This window comes from Tachysurus vachellii, chromosome 11 (assembly GCF_030014155.1).
Source record: "Tachysurus vachellii isolate PV-2020 chromosome 11, HZAU_Pvac_v1, whole genome shotgun sequence".
Taxonomy (NCBI): domain Eukaryota; kingdom Metazoa; phylum Chordata; class Actinopteri; order Siluriformes; family Bagridae; genus Tachysurus; species Tachysurus vachellii.
In genome coordinates, this window is record NC_083470.1 from 14,042,910 (window position 1) to 14,068,202 (window position 25,293).

Below are 25,293 nucleotides of genomic sequence, written 5' to 3' on the forward strand. Positions count from 1 at the left end.
TAATGCAGCATAAAAATGAAGAAATCTACAAACAATGTTTATCTTTATTTGGGTTGACAAACGTGTTAAGGCAAAAACAGTATAAAAAGCAACATAATTTCATGGTACAGTATAGTTGACATTAAGTAAAACCTCATGACTGAAAGGATGAACAAAACTACAACACTTACATATTTCCAAAGATGTGCTTTGTAAACATATTTAGGTAATGCAGCACGATTCAAGTAATAAAGTGTACTATTTTATCCATGTAAGTGAGGTTGGATAGACAACCATACATTGCACTGAAAACAACTGTACATGAGTTAGTATTGATTGCTTGTTAAACTATGTACAAAATGTACATCACAATAGTACTATATGGCACTGAGACATGTTGAGTAACTCTTTTCACTGAACACAATACAGTCAATTAATGGCTATTGCCAGATCAATTTCATGTTAATAGGTTAATGAAGACAGATCCACTGTACAGTCACTTGTAATCTACTGCAAATTATCCTTTAGCACATAGAGGTTATAAAATATCAAATACATTCAATATAATGGTACATGACAATACATGTGCATTCTACCAGCTAGATGTAGCCATTTATAGGCAGATTAATTACAGAAAGGTTTACATGTTTGTCTTTTATTACAGGCACCCAAAAAGCAAATAGCATATTTTACAAAACCTTTTCTCACCAGGGTAATGCCATTCCATACTTATACAGTATTTCATATTATCAGCACTGCAGTGTACCTCTAATGTTACATTCATTCAATCATTAAAAAATGAAAGTAGCCTCACTTGGAGGCAATGAATAACACCATGGAATTGATGTCTATGAATCGTTGTGTGAGCCAGGAACATGTACAGTAGTTTGAACTCACATCTTCCCATCATTCTCTGCAATTGTAAAATGAATAATCAGTATTCACAAAACACCTGCTAAGCAGACAGTAGCTATTTCTAGTCAAGCAATAAGGCCATGCATACCACAAGATGTGGTCTGTGTGGTTGCCACTTGCTGACTGGCACACATTGCTACTGTACTCAGACCTTCAAAGATGGTTAAACCAAAAATTAGAGCAGAGAACCTCATTTTTACACCAAGCAAACAGCTTTTATGCCTTTTATAAATATTAAGCAACCAAGGTTTGCTTAGCTTTTTTTTTCACCTTGAAATTGATCATACTGCCCTGACACAAGAGAGTAGCTCATGCCCAGATGAGTGTGATGATGTGTGTGAAGGTGGTGAGCAAATGGAACAGATTCTCTCTCACGCTCTGTGTCCCTGTCCTCCTGTTCAGTACCTCCTGGGTCCCCAGGCTTAAGGAGGTGAAAAAAAGCTCTGGATGAAACCTCAATTGAATCAACATTACAACATACGTTGTGTGATTAGGAACTTTCAGAAGACACTCACCACAGGACATTTCCCATGGTATGGATGACTATGAGGTGGCAGCAGCTCAAGGTCTGTAGGATCAGAAACTGACTTGCTGTGCTGCATCCCACTTGATTCCTCTCTCTCAGGTGTCTTCCCATATAGAGGGTAATGGTAGCCTGGCAAATATAAACCTTGCTGAATGATTGCTGTTAAGAATGTAAAAAACATATAACAAGATACAAACAGAATTTTTGAGAAATCTATCCAACATTACCTGGATAGTTGTGCACCAATGCTGGTGACATCACACTAAATGATGTGTTATTTGTCTCACACAGATGTAGGTATGGGTAAGAGTGCTGGTACTGGATGTAAGATTGTTGAGAAGATGACACTGCAACTCTTGTGCTCTGTGGGTTTTCAGAGGTTTCACTAGGTGTCTTTTCTACTTCTGCTCTAGTATTCTCCTCGATGTCATCAGAAGGTGTCTCACAATGTACATTTTGAAGTTCAGCCTCCAGTCTGGGCTGTGGCTCAGGAGGCACATGCCAGTCTTTCCCCTTGTCTGGGCCTATTTCCTGAGAGACCTTGTTTACCTCTTGATTTTGATGCTTCACATATTTGGACTGAAATGAGTGGCTCCAGGACTGTGATTCTGAAGCCTAAACCCAGAGGAACATCTAACGTCAAACAGTTTAGAGTTTTACAATGCAATCATACATCTACAATGGGAAGTCCATTGATATACAACAGAAGTGATTGTTAGTTTTGAAGAATACGGGGTAAATCTAACAACTTGAATTTAATATTAGTTACGTCAACATCTGTTAGGCTCCTCAGGGCCCAATATTATACTTATTACATCATACTTAAATAAATTCTATAAAGGTATACCTAAATCAAAGACATTTCTAAAAATGTTTCACAAGCACATTTTCAGAAAATGTGTAGTAATGTCAGCGACTTACATTTAGATATGTTACATTTGTATCCACATTTGTTTTTGCATTTTGACATTCTGAGTTGAAGTCTTCCGACTCCTTGTTAAGCCCCTGGTCTTTTGTTATTGACATAATAGAAGATTTCACCTGGGGCTGCTGAAGAGGTAACTGTTTGTCCAACTCTACATAGATGAAACCAGGTTTTGAACAGCTGATTTTATTCGAGTTTGTTCCCTTATGAATGGCCACAGATGATGTTATCATCTGTTTTGTATCCTCTTTTGTTCGTTCTTTCTGTTCAGGTCCACGTCTTGCTTGAGCTCGGCTTTGTTTGCTGCATTGCACATCATCACAGCATGCCTCATTCTGCTGCCTGTGATTGTTTGGAACTATTAAAACCTTCTGGTCTATAGGGGCATTACGAGTATACTGTCCATAGTACAGGGACTGAGCTAAAGCAGTCTGTGTTTGTGTCATAGCTAATTGAAGCTGTGACTGAGAGCTGGAATCAGCAATTGATTCTGAGGTTTTCAGGTCCTCGCTTAACTCTCGAACATCCTCCTTAGTTCTAGAATAAGGTGTAGAAACCTTTAAGTAAGCAGCAGAGTTTCCTTGTCCAGAGTGCATGTAGCCTGGAAGACCATAAGATTCATAAGCATGACCATGAGTTGATGCCTGAGTTTCTTTTCCCATGGCTGTAGTGACTGAAGAAATTTGGATCTTGGGATTGATATTTCCATTTAAATTTGAATCAGGAGCTGAGTTTCTCCTTGATCTAGAATTTAATCCACCATCCTCTGCCACATCTGATATGTCTGAGTATGCTGGACTGTTGGTCTTGGTGGTACTACTGTCACAGTTTGAAAGTGTGCCTGAGTCCATTCTTGCAGAGCTTCCAATTGAGGGACTTGGTGCATTGTCAGTAAAAGTGTACACCTTGTCAGCCTCGGCTCTAATACTTGCCATTCGACTTTCTTGAGTTTCACTAAGACCATTAACAACATCCTGCTTGCTCAGATGCTCTTTTAATAAGCTTACTGGTAAGTCCTTTCCTATACTTTTTAGGTCATCAGCCTTTATGAAAGCGGGATCGGCTTTTGGACTTCGTGAATCTTTATAATTTCTGTCCTTTAGCCTGTGCTTTTCCTTTCTCTTATTTTCCTTGCTTACCACTATGGCTGCATTTGACATATTAACTTGTGCTACAATATCCAATTTTGGCTTGATGGGTTTCAGTGAAAGATTCTTAGTTTTTGTGATAGCTACAGATGGTGAAGGTTGATGAGAGGAACCATCTGTGATTTTACTAGGAAATGTAGGAATAGCAATAAGCTTTGGGGGTGCAGGGGTAGTAACAATAAACCTGTTGGTCCTAGTTTTGGCTGAGCACCTTTCAGCTACTCCATTTTCCTTTTTAACTTCCCTCTTATCAATGACACCCTCTGCTTCAAGTTTGGGCATTTCTATAGATGAGTTACGATCTGTAATAAGGCAGTTCTCAAGGACTACAGACATGTTTGAAATAAGTGGCAGGTTGTTTAAGTCATCAGTTGATCCATCTTTGCCTATTACATTTCTTCGCTGCTTAGAGTTTGCTGGGGGACTGTGATCAGTGCTGAGTAATAACTTTCTGTTCTTTAAAGATCCACCAGAATTAAGCTTATACATGGTTCGTGGCTTTTTTGAAATAATATCAAGATTCTCACTAGAATCAAGAGGCATGCTGCTGAGTGATTCATCATAATCAGAAAGCCGGTCCTCACTCTCTGCCTCAAACTCTTGTTTGCTGTTGCTGTCCAAGTGTGCATGTGATTGGTGATAGCGAAGCCCATTAATATGCTTGTATTTCTTGTTGCAATTAGGGTGTGGACAGTCAATTAATATTGGTGAGGCACAGACCTGGTCCAAAAACAATGGATCAGATTTCCCTTGTGGAGTAGATGGAGCACTCCTAGATTTGGTGCGAATTCTTTTCCCATTTCCATTCCTAATGTCCTCAGAAAGCAAGGTCAAATCTAGATCAGGTGGAGCTTTGCTTATCCGTTTGCCGCACATAAGTGAACTTGACTTAATGTCCTCTACTGAAAAGTATGTAGGGGTCCTACAAGTACTAAAGTTTAGACTGCCTCGTCTCCCTTTGTTGCCTATGCCCACGCCACGTCTCTTATGTGTCAGTCCTCTTATCTTGGAGAGGCCAGGTTCTGTCGCAGACTGATCTGACACTGCCAGTCTCATCCGTTTACCACGTCCCCGACCACATGTCATTTCAGAATCACTTATTGGAGACTCACAAAACCTATTGAATAAAAATTAAGATTAGAATGTCTGCATTAATGATTTAAACCATACCAAACATATTTGTTTAACCTTAGTCTAAAAAGAAAGTGTATTATATCAGAGATTTCTTATATATATATATATATGTATATATATGAAAATACTGTAGTGTTACCGAGGGGGAGCCCAGTCATGCTTGGTACAGTCTAAGAGAGTTCCAACATAGGTCCTTTTTCTCCACGTCACATTCACAACAAGAACCCCTGAAGTCAATCAATCAAGGCAGAAATAATAACCAGCTATGAGTCATAAATGGCTTACATAAATGTTCAAAAAAAAAATTCATCATTATTCTATGCCTTAAGTGTCCTTTCTCCATCAAAACGGTTATGTTTTATAATGATTGGACAAAATCTTCCACAGAAAATATTGTTAACACACAACATATTACTTTAACCCTGCATCTATAACTTTGCACACATATTGCAATTCTATAACCCTACTTGTTTTCTTCATATTTTGATGCACAGCCCACAATATAAGCAATATCTAGTAACTTGTTTCGCCTGGATTCACTATGTGATTGATCTCAGTCAGAGTTGTTAAGATGTGTTCTAAAATTTTAATTTGCTTAATCAATATTCAACCAGTGTCTCCACTGCCCTCAAATGCTTAAACGCTTTAGTAGGTAATTCAGTCTCCCAGCTGCTTTGTAAATGGAGCACAGTGGTATGTATCTTGGCAAGACTTGTGCATTGTCATTTCACATGTATTTGTCACACAGTATGCACAGTATAAATTAATTAACCACATTGTTCCATCAATTTCTGTTTACACCTATCTTATGAAATATGAAAGGTATATTATACACGTCTTAGATATGGCATATACTCCACAGGGCCACCAAATTAGGGAAGTAAAATCAATTGCTTATTATGCAGTACCTTTAAAGTAACAATGCTGCAGTTTTTTGTAAACCAGTAGCTCAAGTACTTGCCCTTACCCTCCTCTGTTTCATGCCACACAATCCCTTCCAGATTTACGCTTGTTCCTGGTTGACATGGCTCCATGTAGTTTGACTCAACAGCTCTTTCAGCTTCTTGTGTATTGGTCCCCACTGACCTGGTTTTTATACTTAACTGATAAGAAGAGAAAAGAGCAGGCACACAGTAGATATTGCAGTATGCTTAACTAAAATCCTTCTCTATACTATATGAGTAAATACATTCAATACTGAATTTGATAAATGACATCAGATGAATATCCATTAGAACAATGTAGACATATAGGGACAATAGAAAACAATGACTAAAGCTGTGATGGTGGTAGTGGGGGTGTTTCACTCCTCTCTATATTAAAACAGTAAATACCACTTGAAATCATATCAAACACACACACACACACACACACACACACACACACACAAACACACACACACACACACACAAACACACACAGTGCTTTTGTCCAAATAAGAAGGAGTGATGCTGCTCAGGTTTCCAATAGCAACAGCCATAAAAAAAAAAAAAATCAAAGGGATGTCTAACAAAATACAGAGGAAATGGCTGACAACAATTCAATACCTAGAAGTGATGTGTTTATAACCAACAAACCCTTGTTTATTTCTTTTTATGGATAAAGTCTTACATAAAAGGACAAATGGACCACATCACTCCTTTTTTGGGGGAAAAAAGGCATTTTCTTTTTGCTTATGAGAGGTCCTTTATCGCAGTTTACACACGCGCGCGCGCACACGCACACACACACACACACACACCCTTACATCCTTTAAAACCTGCAGTGTATTTCACACTGAAATTCCTCATGGCAGATTTTATTATGATGTCGCTCACAAGTAATGATCACATATTTGGCCATATACCAGACTGCCAGTTTGAATGATCGATTCCACTCATTAGCAGCCTGTGATGTGATGTGATGTGACAGATAGCACAATTTTAAACCCTAACGTTTGTCTGTGACTGTCAACAAACAGGCGCCATTCATGTTGAACGAGCGGAGATTGGCGCAAAGAAAGCAACCTAACAAGGATCACTGTCTGTCTTACCGTTTTGTGGTTGTGCTCTCGCTCACAGCTCCCGCCATCCTCCTCCACAACAAAAGCACTAGCCCTTATCCCCTTTACGTCCATTTCGTCCCTTTCCATGACCGCCGTTCCACCGTGTGCACAATAGCGCGAGCTCTCTTCGGTCCTCCCGAAAGAACGACCATTCTCCAATTCAAATCCTTCTCCGTGCTTCTCTTTACGCGTCCGCAAACAGTCCTTTTCTTTTCTAAGTCCTTTGCTCTGATGTTTTCCTCTCTTGCCCTCTTTGCCTTTGGCGCAAGGAGCGTTTGCATCACTCGAATTCATTGCGAATGCCTCTCCGGGGCGTCCTTGAGCTTCACGCCGCTTAGTGATGCACACTTTGGGAACCGCGCGCGGCGGCGGGTCGAAGGACCGTAATTTGTCGCCGCAGTCGCTCGCGCATGAATTGCGCCGCTTCTCTTTGAATCTTCTCACATCGGTGCAGAAATCGGCGGCGGGACTCACGAGACCATCGTACGCGGCGCTGGTGCTTTCCGCTGCAACACCGAACGGCAGCTCCTCCGCGGGACTTTTTACGGTCAGATTGCGATTCATCTCTGATTTCCTGCGATCCTTTTCCAAATCGGCTTCCAGGTCGATGATCAGATCGCCGAGTCCAATCTCCCAATCATCGCCGCTGTCGTACGCATCAACTCCGTTTGCCTTAGTTCTCTGTCCAGCGGAGGAAGTGACTGACATTCTCCACATTGAATATCTGACAGATACGGTGATGAGCCCTAAATCAACAGGATGGGAGGGTATTAGATATTAATGACTCATTGTTATTTCATGGTAAACAGCGTGCGCCAAATTTCTTGGCACACCTGACCAAGTGTTTACCTGATGGTAGTAAAGTTTATACATTTCTGATTAATGGTCATTTGATGCGTGTTTAACACAGTGTGTATATTTATTCACTTTATTAGGAACACCAAGGGGTGGCAATGGCCCCTAAAAATCTAATGAACCACCCCAGGTGCCCCTGCCAGGAATTTTTTTTTTTTTTTCAATTGTCAATCACTGCTGATGCACTCCGGGACACAAGGCGGCGGTATACACCTGGCGTGTGTGTGTGTATATACACATATACACACATATATATATACACATATACACACATATATATATACACACATATATATATATATGTATATATGATACAGGGATATACTGTCTATTTGGGATAGCAATCCACCAAGAAATGTAAAGATACTGAAAAATACTGTCTCTCTTGTCGAATGTCCAAGAAAGACGCCAAAGATTTCTTTTTCAGCATCATTTACAGTTATGTTCATGGCTGATCTTGGTGCTCTCTGCCAAGCTTCTCACTCTAAATAAAAAGAAATGTTTGTCTCCTACTATTGCTGGTTTTATGCTGTTATAATATATAATCACATAGAGTAAAAAATATAGATATACAATTCTTTCATAGTGTGCACAATGCCTGACATTTACTGGCATAGGCTACTGTGTCTTGTTATTATTGGTAACACCATGATTGTACAGACTGTATATATATATAATTTGCAAGAGAAAACACAAGTGAGAAGGCAAAACAAATTTATTTTATTTCTTATTAGACTCAAGTTAATATGTAAGGCATAATATATGTGGATGTTGATGTGGTATGGGGATGTGGTAGCCTAGTAGTTAAGGCGTGGTTAAGACATTGGTCTACTGATCAGAAAGCCTTAAGGTCCAAGGTCCACCAAGCTGCCACTACTGGCCCCCTGAGCAAGGCCCTCAATTGCTCACCTGTTTAAATGGAAATAAAAAAAATGTAAGTCACTCTGGATAAGCGTGTCTGCTAAATGCTAGAGATGTATATGCATAACAGAATGGCTCAAACAAAACATAACAAATAAGAAATTAAGCAAATAATCACTGTTCAAAAGTTTGCATACCTTTAGTTTAGATATTGTTTATTGCCCCCTTTAGCTTCAATGATGGCATGCAGTCTTTTGTAATAATTGTGCATGAGTTCCTTAATTCTCCCAGGTGGTATAGCTGCACATTATTTTTTTGCAAAATGCTTCCAGTTTCTGTAAATATTTTGGTTGTCATGCACAAACTGCACGTTTGAGATCTTTTTATGGTTGTGACTATAAAGTTAATTTGTGTTTAAGCACCTCCTTATAATTTCTAAATAATTTGCGGGTTTTTATTTTCATCCCAAACAATTCTTCTGGCAGTAGTGGGTGAAATTGTTCTTGCTCTACCTGACCATGGCTTAGTATCAACAGAACCTCTTTATCAGAGTTTGAACAATACTGAATGGCATTTTCAAGTGTTAAGATATCTTTTTATATTCTTTTCCTGCTTTATAAAGTTCAACTACCTTATTACGCAGGTCCATCGGCAGTTCTTTTGTCTTCCCCATGGTGCAGTATCCAGCCATCACGTAATGAGCTGAGAAGCTCACTGATTATTTATGCACAGACACTAATTACAATTACAATGAGTCACAAGTGTGGAAACTTCCCTGTAGCCATTTAAACCTCTGTGTGTCAACCTGTGTGTTTATAATATGGCCAAACATTCAAGAATATGTAAATTTTAGGTTATTCCAGTGATTACATTAGTTTTTAAAAAGGAGTCAAACAACTATGTGTTAATTAATGACTTTGCGTTCCCACTATTATTAAATAAGAAAAAATTATGCGTATTATCTAATAAATGTAACCTAATGGCCCAGTGCATGTAAACATTTACTGTAGCTTTCACATATAATTTATATTTCAGAAGTGCAAGGGTGTTTTGTCTGTTAAGGCATGATTATTTCTAGAATCCTCACTGTTCTTTCAGACTGTACTATTTTCTACAGATTCAATTCTAAACACTGTTAGACATTAAACATGACCCTCTAAATTATGCAGTAAAACTACAACATCACACAAAGGCAGAAATGTTGTTAAAATAAACACAATTATTTAATGAGTTCATTGTTGCAAATACAAAGCAATATCCATTCAGCTGTGCTCTGTCTTGGAAAGAAACCATATAGATATTTGTTATGACTAGTCAGTACAAAATGGGTGAATCTGTTAGAACTGTCAACTTACTGTCAAGTGCCATTGTAGGTATCAAGAACTGTGTGAAAACTATTAATGTAGCAATAGAATAATACAAATTATTACAAGAATGCAGACTATTTTCTACGTATCATTCTGGAGAGAGTATAAACAAATAAAAGTCATATTTTTTGATCAAAATTGCATAAGTGTCAAAAGATGTCCTTTGTAGTACTCGTATGCCAGTATGGGTCTTAAAATTGCTTCAAGACAGGATACTGATCAGCTCTTACCAAAAACCTTTCAAATGCCACCAAAGAAAAAATAAGAAAAACACTCCAAATGTCATATAGGTTTGTTGAACTGACTTCACATTTTAAACAAATAAAGATTTTGCAACACTGGGCATAGTCAGCATGCACCATACTACAACACTACTGATTGTGATGGTATCCTCTCTTTGTGTAATGGTAATTTTATGAGTAGAATGTAAGGACACTTTGATGGTTTCCTCTTACAAGCAGAATTGGTGGAAGACCATTAGACAGGGTTTCCAGCCAGCACATGTATAGGGCACTAGAGACTGTTCCTTTCCTGGCAAGTGGCATGCTCCTGTGGAAAAAAAGGTATACAATAATTAACTCTTTTGTTTATAATATATATAAATATTTTCTGCATATTCTACAGCTGTTAATCTTAATTGCTTGCACTGATTTCAACAAACCATGAAGAGCATATAGCATTCTAAGGTGATAATATGGTGGACATAAATTCAGATAACTGTTCTACAAGAGCTTTTATTTGATAAAGCTAATTACTAAACATGGCTGCCAATGGCTAATCAGGGTTATCACTCAGCGATATTCACAAAAAAATCAAACATTTGCTCATTCTCAGCACTCTATTAATTGATACAGTCTTAGTAATGGCCTCTGAGGTGTTATTAATGAGTTTACCCTTAAAACAAGCATATACAGTGTACAGTGAAACCTTTTTACTTTAAATTTTGATAATTTGCTTAATATCCAAAGCATATTTTGAGACGTACCAGGATTGTTTTGAAAAATCTTCACAATTTTCTTGTCACATTACTTAGAAAAGATTGAATTTAAATAAATTAAAAAAAAAAAAAAAAAAAAAAAAATAAAAAAAAAAAAAACTTCCTAGACCATTCTTCTGATTAAAATATGATTTTGATGGATCAAACATTTGTCTGCTTCAGGTCTGGGGAACTGTAGGCTATTTTATATATGTAGTAAAAGAGCCATGTACTCTGAATGTAAACTCCAATTTCTACCAATTTTGCAATAGTCAATTTGAGCCAAAAATTCAAAATAACTAAAGAATTTTAAAAATAACTAAAAACCAGTTTAAATACTATGATTGCAGTTAATTGTCTAATAATTTCATTTGGAGCAGAAATATAGGCAACCAAAAACTGCATACTTGGAAAATGGGAAAAACTTTTGAACCCTGGGCCTCAACAAAGGGTTTCTCTCTCTCTCTCTCTCTCTCTCTCTCTCTCTCTCTCTCTCTCTCTCTCTCGCTCTCTCTCTCTCTCTTTTCTGTGTAAATGCTCCTACTGTATGAAGAATTTACAAATGAATCTGTTAAATCTCTGGCTTGAAAACTGGGGCCCTTTATCCATTGATAAAACACAATTAACGTGTGATGCCTTTGACAAACTTTTAATATTACCAATATTAAAGGTTTGGGATCAAGTGCACAATGAAGGCTTTTCAAGTTTTTTAAGCATTCTGTTAAGACACACAGACAATGTTACAAATTATTAAGATAATAGAAACCCTAAAAAAGGATTTTCTTCCAAATTACCATTAATTTTGTTAGCTGCTGGAAAGTTAAGTTTGTGAGCTGTATTTGCTCTGGTTTCCAAGAGATCTTTATTATTATTACTATTTTTTGCTGCTTTTCTTAAACAGTGGCCTTATTTGAGAACATAAGAAGATGAGTAAAGAAATACGATTTATCAGGTTGTAGTATGTTCTTCCACATGGTGCTGATACTATACATCCAATCAAGCAAAAAATTGGTTACTTTAAAAACATTGCCACCATCAACACTTCACAGAGTTTAGCACTGAGCTAACACCAGATTTTTAGCTTTGGTGGCTTTTGTGCTCTGTGTTTCTTTTCCCAACTGCTATTGTTTTCCTTGATATTTGGTTGTTAGAACACCAGTGGCTACTTTCTTTTTTAAAATTGTTGTACTGGATATGACCCAGTGGTTATACATTGGCTGTGATCAATTTTCCCTCTTTTCTCAGCTTAAAAATGGCTTACTTTTTTCCCAAAGAAAGCTGTCTGAACTTCATGCTGGTTTAGGTAAAACCCAGGGCTCTGATATTCAGAGCTGAAATTGTTAAAAAAAAAATCTATCTAATAGGACAAACCTGGGCATCAAGAAATCCTCATCAGTCAAATATTCTAATATATTATATTATATTATATTATCATTGTTATCTATCTATCTATCTATCTATCTATCTATCTATCTATCTATCTATCTATCTATCTATCTATCTATCTATCTATCTATCTACATCTATTATACACATGATTATATATTGAATTGTTTGTTCAAATGTGTCATGTTCTAAGTTGTTTAACGCACATGAATAGATATGAATAACAGAAAATGAAAGCTGAAATTCTGATCCAAAGCATACAGCAAAAATGTCAGCTTTATCTTAAAAATTGACAATCTCTACAATCTCCTCCCCATAAGCCTTATTTAGAAATGCACTGCTTCAGGAAGTCTCTAGATTCTACAATACTAAGCTCTTCCAAAGATATGAGATTAACAGAGTTATCTGTGCAATATTCACAGCAGTTCTTACCAAACCATGTTGGTATATGTTGCCCATGTGTTTGACACTGCCCCAGGAGAACCAGTGTATAAGCATGTACCTTTCAATCTTTCCAAAACATTGTATTCACTTTAGCAAGGGTCCTTTATTACACAAATACATTTGTATATACATTTTATAAACAGTGTAATATTTACAGACTGCTCTTTTTCTTGGTTTAATCAACTTTTTGATTTAGTTGGTTCCCTGTCACATTCCTTTTAATGTGAAACTCTATACATGTGGATACATCTTTATTTTCTGGGAGTATTGTCTGCTTAGATATTTAAAATGTCTGAATTTTTATTTTATTTTTATTTTAGTATTCAGCCTAATTACTGATTTTGTTTTGAACAGTATTTACACAGCTTTGTGTATATTGACAATGTTTCGGAAATGAACAACAGTAACAGACAATACTGCCTATTCAATAAATAAAGAAGATGAGGGTTGTTGGAAATTTGTAATTCCTTTTTTCAGAATCAACACTTTCAGAATGGAAGGATGTGTAAGGATCAACATACATAATGTTTGATTGAAGTATTTAAAGATTGTGTCTTTATTCAGGTAACAACATGTTTTAATTTTATGGCATGATCTATGTAATTGAATATCATGAGTGGAGGATTACTTACATGACGATGAGGTTTGCTGTGCTTGAGTGCTCCTTTAGCAATTCATTCAATCTTATTTGGCGATTTGTCTAATTTAAAAGCAAATTTATAAATATATGAATGTACAGAAATACAGATATGGCCACGTAACATTTATTGAAATCTGAAATGGTTCTTATAAATAACAAATGATTAGGTATTATAATGATTAAACGAACAAGAAGAAATACAGAATAAATAAATGTTGATCATTCAGCCTTACCTTGGCCTTGTACAATTCCAGTTCATTATCAGTAATCCTCCATGGTTCCTCAGTCTTCAACCTCTCAGCATCCTCCTGCTCCATATCATCCTCCTTCAGTCTGTATGGCTCAATCATCTCCAAAAAATTTTCTTTACTGAAATGAAGGTGTCATTAGACCACTGTCTGGCAGCTACAAACAGTACAATTGTTTGTTCTGCATCACTAATTCAGTCTCAGCTTACTTGTGTTTCTGTGGCTTTATGTTGATATCTCCAAGTACATTAATGTCAGAGAAGTCAATCCTGAACTTGCTCAGTAATGTAGCCATTCTGGAATCAGAAACAGTGTTATTAACCAAGTAGAAATAAGTTGCAAGGTTCAAGTATGTGACAGGAATAACTAGAAATCTATATCTATATCTATATCGGTAATCTATATCTTGATAAATAAGCAAGCTTTGTATAAAAATTGTTTCCACCTAATAAGTCTAATGGTATTGGTAAATATACAACACTTTTCCTTTTCTTTGTTTTCTTAATTTTCTTAAAATATTAAAAATTCTCAAAATCTGGGCAGAATGGTGAGCTTTTTGTGTGTCGATTGGAGTTGAAGCAATGCCCATAATGCTCATAATGGAAAATCCAATATTTTGTTAAATGCAATCGTCCAGCAGCGAGCACTCTAAGAAATAAATTATTAGAGTTAAACATTGGGTTGTTAACATAAATAAGATGCCACCACACAATTCGTGCAAAGTTGAAGTATACCTTAAATGGGACACCAATCCTCACATAAAATCATACCTAGGGGTAACAGGGAGAATATGCAAAGAAACTCCATACCTGAGCTCAGGATCAAACTCTGGACTCAGTAACTGTGAGCCAGCAATGCTACATAATACACTGTTTTTTATAATTCAGTGGAAAATGAGTAACTGTAAGCGTTATAGATGTCACACTAGTCTCTTTAGATTCTCATCCTCAACAGGATTGATGATTGGAAGGTTATGAGTTTGAATCTCAGGGCAACCAAGCTGCCATTCCTGGGCCACTGAGCAAGACCCTTAATCGCTAATTGCTCAGCTGTATAAATTAGATAAATATAAGTTTATCTGGATAAGGGCATCTGCCAAATGTTGTAAATGTAAAGTAACTCACTCTCAAAAAAAAAGGTGTGGCACTGACACATGGAGCAGAATCCTTTTTAATATGCAGCCTCCACTATTTTGGAGGAAGCAGGATAGACAGTATTTACCAGTGATTCTTTGATGGTTGATGGCTTTGATCAGTGTTCTTGGGGACTGAGGATAACTTTAAAATAATATATTTTTTTCAAGTCAATTTTTATTTTCATTAATCATAAAAAATGATTTCAGGCTATTAATAATTTTCTTCATATATTATTGGGAGAAATTTATATGAAAATCATTTTAGATTTGATTCTTCTGTTGTTTCAGGTAATTTATGAATCATTATATATAGTTGTGCTTACAGGACTAGCATCCTATTAAGTCTATGTTTGCACTTTTCACAAAGTGTTCACAGAATGTTCTCCAAATCCACTGCAACCCTGGCTAGTTACTGAAGATGACTGAATAGTGAGACTTGCTTATATTTATGAAGTGTGCCAATAATCATGGAGTTATCTACATAATAGCTTATATAACACTGATAATATAATATAATATAATATATGCATAATAGATACAACACTGCAATAGGTATAGCTTCTTATTATACATATTGTTGCAACTTACGCTCTGCGGTCATGATCGATCCTGTTAATCTTTCCACCAATGAAGACACGAATCTTGCAATCGTTCCATTTTTTCTTGTTAGTTAGCAAATATGGTATCAGCAATGTCAGCCCTAAAATAACAAGTTCATTTTCTCTTAACAATGCCAAATAAATACACCAGTATTAAAGAATTTAATTAAAGCACTATTTTTAGCATTTTAGCTGTTAACATTTACTAAGTAATTCAATACCTTAACATGTTTCTTAAGCCTACCTCCATCATCAAACAACCACCAAACATCGATGGTGCCCTTGCACTGTTTCTTTTTGAACTGCTGACTAGCTGACAGCAGCTTTTCATCTGCAATGCTAAGCTGCACTTGCGTACTCTTGGTGTCTGAATGAATAACGAATAATATGAAAGTTAAATATTCTTACAAGAAATAAACAGATATTTTGACAGCTATAAACAGGTTCTTCAAGATCATCCGCATGTCTCTTTTTTTGTAACTGAGAATTTCTTTTACTGCAGTTGAGAAATTAACTACTTGGCAAAAAATCTAATAAAGATCGATAGGAATTTCAGTGAGAGTTGACCTCTGATAATGAGGGGACTGCTTTGACCACTGGTAGTCCTAGATGATAGTTGCAACGAATCATCTGCATCTTTTCCCATGTTAATAGCCACCAACATCTCCTTCATCCCAATAGCTTTCTCAGTTGAAGACAGAAATTCATCTGTTTGAAGGTCAGAATAAACCAATGTTAATGGAATTGGATTAAAATATTAAATTTAGACTTGGAGTAACAAATATGTTTTTGTGCCTATCCATATTATTATTAGTTAAGTAAGGTGTGTACCTTGGCTTTGAATATGGGAAATGTCTAAACCCTCCTTTAGCCTTAAGATGACCACACCAAACTGTAGGTCAAAAGCATCACTAAAACAAATAAGGAAAATATCAATTATTTAAAGACATAAATAAAATATTTACAGATGAATTGTACCAGTAAATCTTTTCATTGATCATCATCATCATAAATCATTTCATTGATTTTGATCTTCTATTAAAACCTTTATCTAAATTCCAAATAAACAACAAAATTAACCAAACTAAAAAAATAAATGTAATTACTTACTGAATTGTGTTGATATATATTTCTACATCTTTCATGTCACCATCCCTCCAGTTGTTTTTAAATCCAAGTATCATTGTGTTTGGCTTTAGACGACCCAAACCAGAAGCCTTAGAATAAAAACAAAGTTGTAAATGTATGTAAAAACTAACATTTCTAGTGCCTGGAGACCTGAGGACAGTGATCAATTCTGAGATTTTCAGCAATAACATTTAAATTTCAGATCAACATAAAAACATACTTGTAACAGATATTGGGCTCCTTGTCTGAGGTCCTCAGCAAAAACCGGAGTATAAAAAGCCTTGATCCGTTTTTTAAGAAGCCAACGTTGATAACGCGCCTGGTCATTCATAATCTCCTTATAGTTTGGCCTTCGTGAAGCCTTAACAGCAACCAAAAGAAGGAAATCTTAATGTGCTTCAATGTCTATGAATATATCTAAAAAAGAAAAACACTTAAAACATTAAAAGTAACAATTAATAAAATGAAAAAGTTAACAATTAACAAGTTAACAAAATCAAGGTTTCAAGTTGTTTTTGGTGCCTACCGTACGAACGTGGCCACAGACCATTAGGCCCATTTTTTTGGTGAAAGCATGTACTAGATGAAGTAGTGCTGGCCTTGAATTTGGGGCACCAATCATTACAAGACACTGAGGTCTAGTGGAAAATTTATGAAAACATAATTGTTGGTGTGTCTATTTATTTTATCACAAGCAATATACAACCTAAAATTCAACATACAGTATCTAAAATAACAACACAGAGCCATTAATGTCTAAACGGCTGGCCACAAAAGTGAATACACCCCAGTGTTGTCACATGAAAAGATATAATAAAATATTTGCAAAAATGTCAGGGGTGTACTCACTTCTGAGATACTGTATATAGAAATATGATCACCTGAAGTTCTTAACATGATCCTCTACACCAGTAAGATGCAGAGAGTGTGACAATGCCTGGTTGTACATGAGAGCTTGTGTGGATGAGCCCCAGTTTACATCTATGGTAGAGAAATCCTTATTAAATATCTGACTATTTTATATTTAGATACATAAATTAATATTAACCAATTCATCTGATGAAATATATCAAAGAGTTGCATACATTTCCTAGCTTTTATAGAATGCCTTCATAATGGCCACTGATGGCAGGTGGAATACCTGGTTTCTTGTAGCTGACATAAATGTAGAGTGCCAGGACAATGACATTGGTAAGAAGTGCAGCCCACCAGTTGATTACAAACATAACCACACAGCACAGCACAGCTCCAGCCATTGATACCCACTTATTGTAGTATTTAAAACTCGGACGCCATCCTGATTGATTTATGTTAAGGGTAAGAGAACACAGAAATAAGTCACAGTCATAATAAAAGTGAAAAGGGTGTTTAAACCCTAATCGGTTTTTGGACAGGTGCTATAACATAGCCTTTAATGCTAAAAGACCACATATGTACTTTCACATACTATAAACTTAAACTTAACATTTAACTAGTACTTTAAACTAGTCCTAGGACAGCATTGTAATTACAAATGTTTAGAAGATATCCTTGAGATATTTCCTTTATTGCACTCACCTGGGGAGTTAGCCAAAGATGCATGGAAGACAGAGAAATTGATCAAGGCATAAGAGGCCAAGAAAAAGTTGGAAATGATGGGAGCGATAACATTTAGCTCAGCTGAATAAACAGTGACAAACAACAGTCAGATCAATTAGTCCATCATGAACCATAATCAATAATATTATGCCAATATATTTGAGCTTACCAATTAGTATGAAAGCCAGACCAATGATGAATGTTAGGACATAGCCACGCAGAGGTTCATTGTTCTTTCCATAGCCTTTGGCAAAAACCTGTAAGCCTGGGTAGATGTTATCCTTACACAAAGCCTACATATAATGAGAAGGAATAATAAGGAAACATATAATTCCCTAATCTTGATTTTTAAAAATCAGAAAGTTTTTTTTAACAAAACATGTCATGTGTTTACATTTTTAACAAGAAAGCTTGGAAAAGCATAACAACATGGTGACACCATCTAACTATGCATGGGATATTACTGCTTTTGCAGAATCAGTTATAATCGAATGTGTTCTTTGCCACAAAATGAATGCCCACATAATACCATGACTGTATTAGTTTCATAGTTGCTCTGTAGTTTGTAACAATATGTACAAGACAACAATTCTGAGTGTTATTATTATTGTTTTATTGATCTACATGGACTGAAGGACCTGAAAATATGTGAAGTAAAATCAAAGTTGGGATGTCAAGGCTTTATTCAAGGGTTGCAGCTGCCACTTATCTAGTCATTTCCCTGCTTGTTAATAACTAACATAAATACCTTGGCATGAAAATGTTTTATGTCTCACAAAGTGCACCTAAATAATGTTGTGTGTATATTTGCAGGTGTATGTTTATACACGATGAAAGATGATGTCACCTGAAATACTTTTGGAGCACTGACTAAAGATGCAAGAGCGGACGAGAGAGTTGCAGAGAAGATTCCAGCACTGATAAGTGGTCCAAAAGCAGACACCAAACTCATGACCTATTCAAAACAACACAGTGTAACAGAAACATTTATTAAGTAAATGAACAAAGTGGTTCTGGCTACAATCGAATTATAAGCAGTCTATAATAAACAGTAAACCATAACTGTTTATACACCTCATACATTGTCGGTGAAAAGCAATTGGCATTTGACGTTTGTTCTAGACAAACACAGATCACCAGTTTTTGGTACTGCTATCACTAACCACAATGAAGATGCAGGAGTTGCTGTCACTGGATAAATTCAGATGTGTATGTGGATTGTGACTACAAAATCAACAACCATTATTTATTTCCTACTGATTATATCATTTAATGAAGCAAATAAATATAAAAATAAAAATATTTTTTCCTTATTTAGTGAATTGGTGTAGACAGGTGAATATGATTTTACCTGGAAATCATTTTGTAACCCGTACTTGCAGACCCCTTCCTTGCAACTGGAGAAGTCATAACCAAGTGTACAAGCTGCATTTGTGCAGTTCGCAAGAGAGCCTACGATGGTGTCATTAACATGACCTGTTGCATTGCGTACAATGCACGAACCTCAAAAGAGAGATTAACAAAGGTCAAAATATAACAAGGGTTTTTTAAAAAGATAACCAGTAGCTATTAAGAGCAAAAAATCCTAATATTTATTACCATTAGACACAGCAATTGCAATATACACAATCCCAGTAATGAGAATAGCCAGTAAGGTTCCCTTTGGAATGGCAGTCTGTGGATCCTATAAAGGCACAACAATTCAAATAACAAGATAAAATCACTTTACCCACAGTGGTAGTAGAGTTAATTAAAAATTGTAATTTTTATATATATTGCAATCCCTGACTAATTCCTGTCAGTGCATTAATTTGTAGCTTTGTTATTTGTTGTTGATTTAACAAATCTTTTAAAAAGCAAACTGCTGACTATTACTGATTCAAACAGGTTGTTTCACTGTATTGTAAGATCCAAAGACATGATGATCCAAAGACATGAATGATCTTATGCTCCTTATCCTAGTCACACAGTATTTCCAATCCAAGAAATGTTTATTACCGGAATTTTCTGGCAGTTAGCAGTTATCACTAATCGGAGACACTAGTCTTTCTATGGAGACCATGTATTATAACTTCTGACTTTTTCTTTTTTTTCCCAAAATAAGAAATAACTACAAATATACAAATATAGTTCTGGGTTGCAGGGTTCGCTTCCGGTTTTCACTTTGGGTTTTGGCTTTATAAGCACGGCACACCATTGCTCTAATGCTCTAAGTATCATTTGTTTATGCTACATACCGAGCCTTGCTATTGTATTGATTGCCACATTTGTTCTCTGCAATTTTTTCCTTTTTGGATTTGCCCCTTTTGCTGGTCTGTTTGTTATGCTGACTGCTTTTCTGTGCCTGACATCTTGCCTGTTTTTGACCCTGCCTTAACTGTTTTGGATTTGTTTGTCTGCTGTTTTTCTCATTAAATTCTACCTGTACCACAAATAGATCCTATGAGTGCTTCCTTACACACTGTATATGTCATTTGTAATTAAAAATTTTTTTTGTTTGTTTAATGAAATTCTATGTTTGCTTTGACCTTATTTTTGGCTCTTTGGATCTTTTAAATTCATATATAAAATTAAAGAATATTGTCAAATTTTACTAATTAATTGTGCATTTGTTCTTGACTTTCGTCAATAAAAAAGGTGTGAATACGCAAGGATACAAGTGGCCCTGATTCCTTTTTACTATCCACTTTTCTATAGCATCAAAGGAAACCCAAGCTTACTAATAGATCCCCTGAGATATTAGCTCCTGCTAATATGCCAGTTGCAGCAGGAAAGAAGATGGCAAAAACAGAGAAAAACGTTTCCCCATCTCTGAAATCTGGTTTAATGTTCTCCATCATAATTGCAGCTGTGAGGAATATGAAAAAAATGTAGATGAGCTTTTGTCATATTTTTTGCATTGTACAAATCTAACTTCCATTTAAAGTGGCATGAAAATGTATGCCAAATAAAAGTTTACCAATTATAATCAAATTAAAATTGTCCTAACCATTATAACCAAAAAAGCCTTTGGGCTCTTTTGATTCCATGGGGATGAATGAACCGATGAAGTAGTTAAACACTGCTGCCACAAGAATTATCAACAGCACAATCTGGGCCTGTGAAAATAACCATAAATCAAGCCATGACTTAAATCTTTAAGATGCTTACTAGATTTGGGTCAATATGCAGCATTACAGAATTTTACATTATGTGATGTCTAAATGAAAATAGAATGCCATGACTGCTCAGATACAGTTTTGTGATTGACCCAATTTTATAATGCCATTAAAAACCTGTAGTATGTTCATCAGTACCTTAGCCTCCCATTCCATTCCTGCCATAGATATGCCAAGCAGCAAAATGATGGTAAGGGTGCCAACTATACGGATGTCATTGATCTCATCTGTGATGAGAGCATCTACACTCTGCCAGAACAAATAAATTGATCATTACATAATCACAGATGCATTCATCATAACATTCATCACTAGACTAATCAGTGTAATTACTAACCACTGCATTCATCTATCTCAATATTGTAGCATACTCACACCAAGGAGCTCTACTACAGTTTCAGCAAAACCCACAACATACATGGCAACAGCAACAGCATTTGCAAAGGCAAAAATGAGGCCAATGGATCCACCAAACTCTGGACCCAAACTCCTAGATATCAAGTAATATGCCCCACCTGTAAAGACGATAATTTATAAGACTCCAGCTCATGTTAACATATAATATCTTACAGAATCATTTACATATTTCACACTAACTGTATGTGTGTAAACATGTCTAAGGAAAAACTATTCTAACCTCCTCGCACAAAGCCGTTGGTGGCTATTGCTGAAGTGGAAAGACCAGTGATAGTAGTCACCAAAACTGCTATTAAAATGATAGCGCATGACAGAGCTAGGGATAGAATAAAAAATGTTTTTCAGATTTGGCTTTTTGTAATTTCACATTTAATAATTATAGTCTTTCAAAAGGTTACCAATGCCAGCTTGGCCAACAATCCATGACATACGAATGAAGAGCATCACTCCCCAGATGTTCAGCATACATCGTACCTGTGGAGATCACAGATAAATGTCCCATGTATTAACTTAACAAAAATAAGTATGTAATAAATCATTTGTTTATTACTAATACTACATTAGTATTCATTCTCTCCTTATTGCTTGCTGGCACTGTTGAATGCACTGGAAGCTCAGCATGTATGGCTGTGCACTAGTGACCAGAATGCAGTGAGTTTAACTGCAAGGACTGCAAAGACAGCCATTGCTGGATCCTAGAATGGGCAGTACTTTGCTTTTCATGTATGTTTAGCTGGCTAAATTGTCTGCAAACTATGGTTATTCTGAAGCCTATTCTTCAACTTTGAAGATAGAATCTTAGGAGTGCAAATTATATCCAGGATATAATTACTATAATTGCTACTAACGAGGACACCCTTTATCCAACCAAACTTCACTGTGCCGCCCTTGGACTCAGGCGCATCCTTTAATGCAGCAGCATCTGTAGCTGCCAGCTCCTCCCCATATGCTAAGCCATCCTCAAAGGGATCCTGTGGATAAGGAAAGGAAACTTTAAACACCAGTTTAATATAGCTTGAATATTCTTTAAATGAAAATAGCTCTAATAAAATAGAAGCATTATTAAGTTATGACAAATGCAATTTGTTCTTGATATCAAGTGCAATTATTATGAGTTTAGAGACAAAAAATGTTTTACAGGATAATCTGTATATGCCAACAATTGTGTATAAATCTTACATCAAAAAGTGTTTTGTGCTGTTAACTAAACAGTATGTGCTTGCCTTGTATGTGTAGAATATGTCACATCAATTCATGTGAAGTCATGTCAAACACATCAAGTCATGTGATAACATGCCACCCTAAACAAGTCACATTATCTCCCCAGGAGGGCACTGCAGCTGGCCAAAGCAAGGAGACACTAGGCCATTGACATGGACGATGGTTAAACATAGGGTTATTGTAATGGGTCCCTGTGTTCTGGCCAAACATCCATGGTGCTGCGTGGAGTGGGCTTGGGAAGAAAGACCATTGTCTAAAGACAAGTGTGTGGGTAAGGTCTCTGACATCACACAGCCCATTCAGTTAGGAACAAACATGCTGGGCAATATAAGAAAGAAAACACCTACATAATTGAAATCCTGAACTGGTCATATTTAGATTTATCTATGTGTAGGTATATACTGTACATAATAGGTATACAGGTGTATATATAACAGCAGATATTATCTTTCATTAGACTAATGAAATAAGAGGAAGACATTAAAGCCAATTTTCTGAAGGTTAATTTATACCAATCATAAATTAAATCAATAAAAAGAAAGTGAATAAAGTTGATGAAAACAAATTAGAGACTTTGAGCAGGTCAAATTTCTTACTTTATCAAGCTCATCATGAAGTTCGGATAGCGATGGCCGAATAAGCTTCTCTTCAAGAGTCGCCTGGGTTTGCCGGTAAAAATCGATATTTGGTACCGCATCGATGGTGTTATGGCCGAAGGTTCGCAGATAATACGTGCTGGAGTGTGTGTCAGAAAAATGGCTAAAACCTCCTGCTGAGGCTTCGCTGCGCACCGTGTCGCCATCAAACGGCACATCTGATCCTCCATCTGCAGAAGCGCCTGATGGATCCAAAAAGTTCACGACTCGAAATCGACCTTTAGCCTCCTCTCCACTTCCAGCAGATCCCTCCGATGTTCTACCAGATCTCGGTACTGGTGGAGTTTTTGGTGCTCCACTCGCAGCAGCAGCCGCCTCTGCTACGCGATCCACCTGAAACCGGCTCTGAGAAGTTCCAGGGAACTTCAGAGTAGGTTTCTGGCCTGATGGAGGTGATGATGGTGCATCTGACATGGTGATGCAGTCTGTTTAGATTGCACTAGTGGTTACTCCTGGCGCACGCTGTGCTGAATGACCTAAATGCAGGGATTTGGTGGAACGCGTTTACTCGCGCGCGCATCCTCACGCTGCGAAGGACGTAATTCATGAGCTCGTGACTCATCAAGCTTGCACTCATCTACAGACTGGACATTCAAAGTGAACATTTCAACAAGTGCACAAACTGCAACATTACACCATTACTACAAATTCCAAATTCAACTATCATTGATTTTAGTAATCATCATATCACTTAAACATAACACAAAATAACATAAAGTTGTTGTTTTTTACATGTTAAACACTTTATCAAGAAAATTTAGCTGCCCTTGTTAGCCAGACTGAGCAGCTTAAACGTCTTAAAAGTAATCACAGGACAAATAAATAGGATTTATATAGCAGGATGTATTAAATTATTAAACACACCTTTTCCCCCACAAAGGTACTGAGCACAAGCCTAATGCTGTGGGGCACAAACCTAATCTCAAGGCACTGAGCACAAGCCTAATGCTGTGCTCACTTCACTGGTGTGAACTATATGAATATCTTCAAATATATTTCTATATTGAAATGGCTAAAGAAAGAAAAATGAGATCTGATAAATGTTTCCCACATTCTCTAACATTTGCATTCGCAAGTCACAGAAAGACAATTGCTTTTTGTACAGAGGGATGATGGCACAAATCCCCATTACCATACCAGTGAAAGGGAGTGTTGTGCTTGAGTGGTGTGCAATACAGAATTGAAACAGATCCTCAATAGATAGATGTATATGAATAAATATTAATATATACTGCTTTGATTTGTGACATAACAATGGATTCTTGAAATAGACAGCACAGTGAGAGAGAGAGAGAGAGAGAGAGAGAGAGAGAGAGAGAGAGAGAGAAGAGAAAATCCTAACAATATACAGTATCCATCCCAAGTGCAGACTTGGGGGGAAAAAACACAATCATCAAAACTAAACAGACAGACAATCAGCAACAAAAATAGACAAACAGGAAAAAGGCATCAATAAAATTGCAATCATGAAGCAGACAAGACAATTGTCTTTGCAATTGTCCAGTCCAGCTAACTGAGGGTGCTCTCAGAGAAAGTCCTGCATGGTTGAGAATGTCAACTGATGCCAACCAGAACATTTCTCAAGGCTATTAGCTGTCCCAGACCTACAAATAATAAAGGTAATTTCACTTTCACAGGAAGATAGGCTTGTCATGAGTAAAGAATAGGTTTTTAGGAGAGTTTCAGTATTTTGATCAATAAACTTTGGACTAAATTCTCTGAATGGAGTTTCAGTCACTGCTTACATGTGTACAAACAACCTCTTTGTTCTGGTCACAAGTGAAGACAACGTCAACAATCAGTGTGGGCCTTCTGATGCCTGACGACTTGCTGAACGCATACATGTGCTGCTGCCTATGTCTGCTTACTGTGCTTTATTCACTAATATACAGTTTGTACAACTTGTCCCTCAAACATAGAAGCATCGTGCCTGATAACCAAGGATGCACATTT

General features: G+C 36.6%; 2 protein-coding genes across 3 annotated transcripts; both read right to left on the bottom strand.

Annotated features, from left to right (window-relative positions):
- Positions 1 to 219: 219 nt before the first annotated feature.
- On the bottom strand, positions 220 to 7,394 carry znf608 (zinc finger protein 608). 2 transcript variants are annotated; one of them, XR_009649188.1, is made up of 8 exons: positions 6,660 to 7,394; positions 5,595 to 5,730; positions 4,767 to 4,854; positions 2,342 to 4,610; positions 1,648 to 2,035; positions 1,410 to 1,549; positions 983 to 1,315; positions 220 to 892 (listed from the first exon to the last, which is right to left on the bottom strand). XR_009649188.1 is itself a non-coding variant. In XM_060881545.1 (7 exons), the coding sequence occupies exons 1-7, from the start codon at positions 7,386 to 7,388 to the stop codon at positions 1,148 to 1,150; spliced, it is 3,918 nt and encodes a 1,305-aa protein (XP_060737528.1). In that variant the 5' UTR covers positions 7,389 to 7,394; the 3' UTR covers positions 220 to 1,147. The 2 variants fall into 2 exon arrangements, 1 of the variants encoding a protein (XP_060737528.1); XM_060881545.1 differs by having other exon boundaries at positions 220 to 1,315.
- Positions 7,395 to 9,588: 2,194 nt separating this feature from the next.
- LOC132853820 (solute carrier family 12 member 2-like) lies at positions 9,589 to 23,852 on the bottom strand. The gene is made up of 26 exons (XM_060881812.1): positions 23,281 to 23,852; positions 22,312 to 22,434; positions 21,862 to 21,937; positions 21,684 to 21,779; positions 21,422 to 21,561; positions 21,185 to 21,295; positions 20,878 to 20,986; positions 20,609 to 20,736; positions 19,488 to 19,572; positions 19,240 to 19,391; positions 18,736 to 18,843; positions 18,058 to 18,181; positions 17,868 to 17,969; positions 17,452 to 17,607; positions 17,192 to 17,291; positions 16,837 to 16,948; positions 16,531 to 16,671; positions 16,293 to 16,399; positions 16,014 to 16,093; positions 15,750 to 15,890; positions 15,427 to 15,549; positions 15,172 to 15,283; positions 13,658 to 13,744; positions 13,434 to 13,569; positions 13,193 to 13,260; positions 9,589 to 10,303 (listed from the first exon to the last, which is right to left on the bottom strand). The coding sequence occupies exons 1-26, from the start codon at positions 23,752 to 23,754 to the stop codon at positions 10,168 to 10,170; spliced, it is 3,327 nt and encodes a 1,108-aa protein (XP_060737795.1). The 5' UTR covers positions 23,755 to 23,852; the 3' UTR covers positions 9,589 to 10,167.
- Positions 23,853 to 25,293: the final 1,441 nt, after the last annotated feature.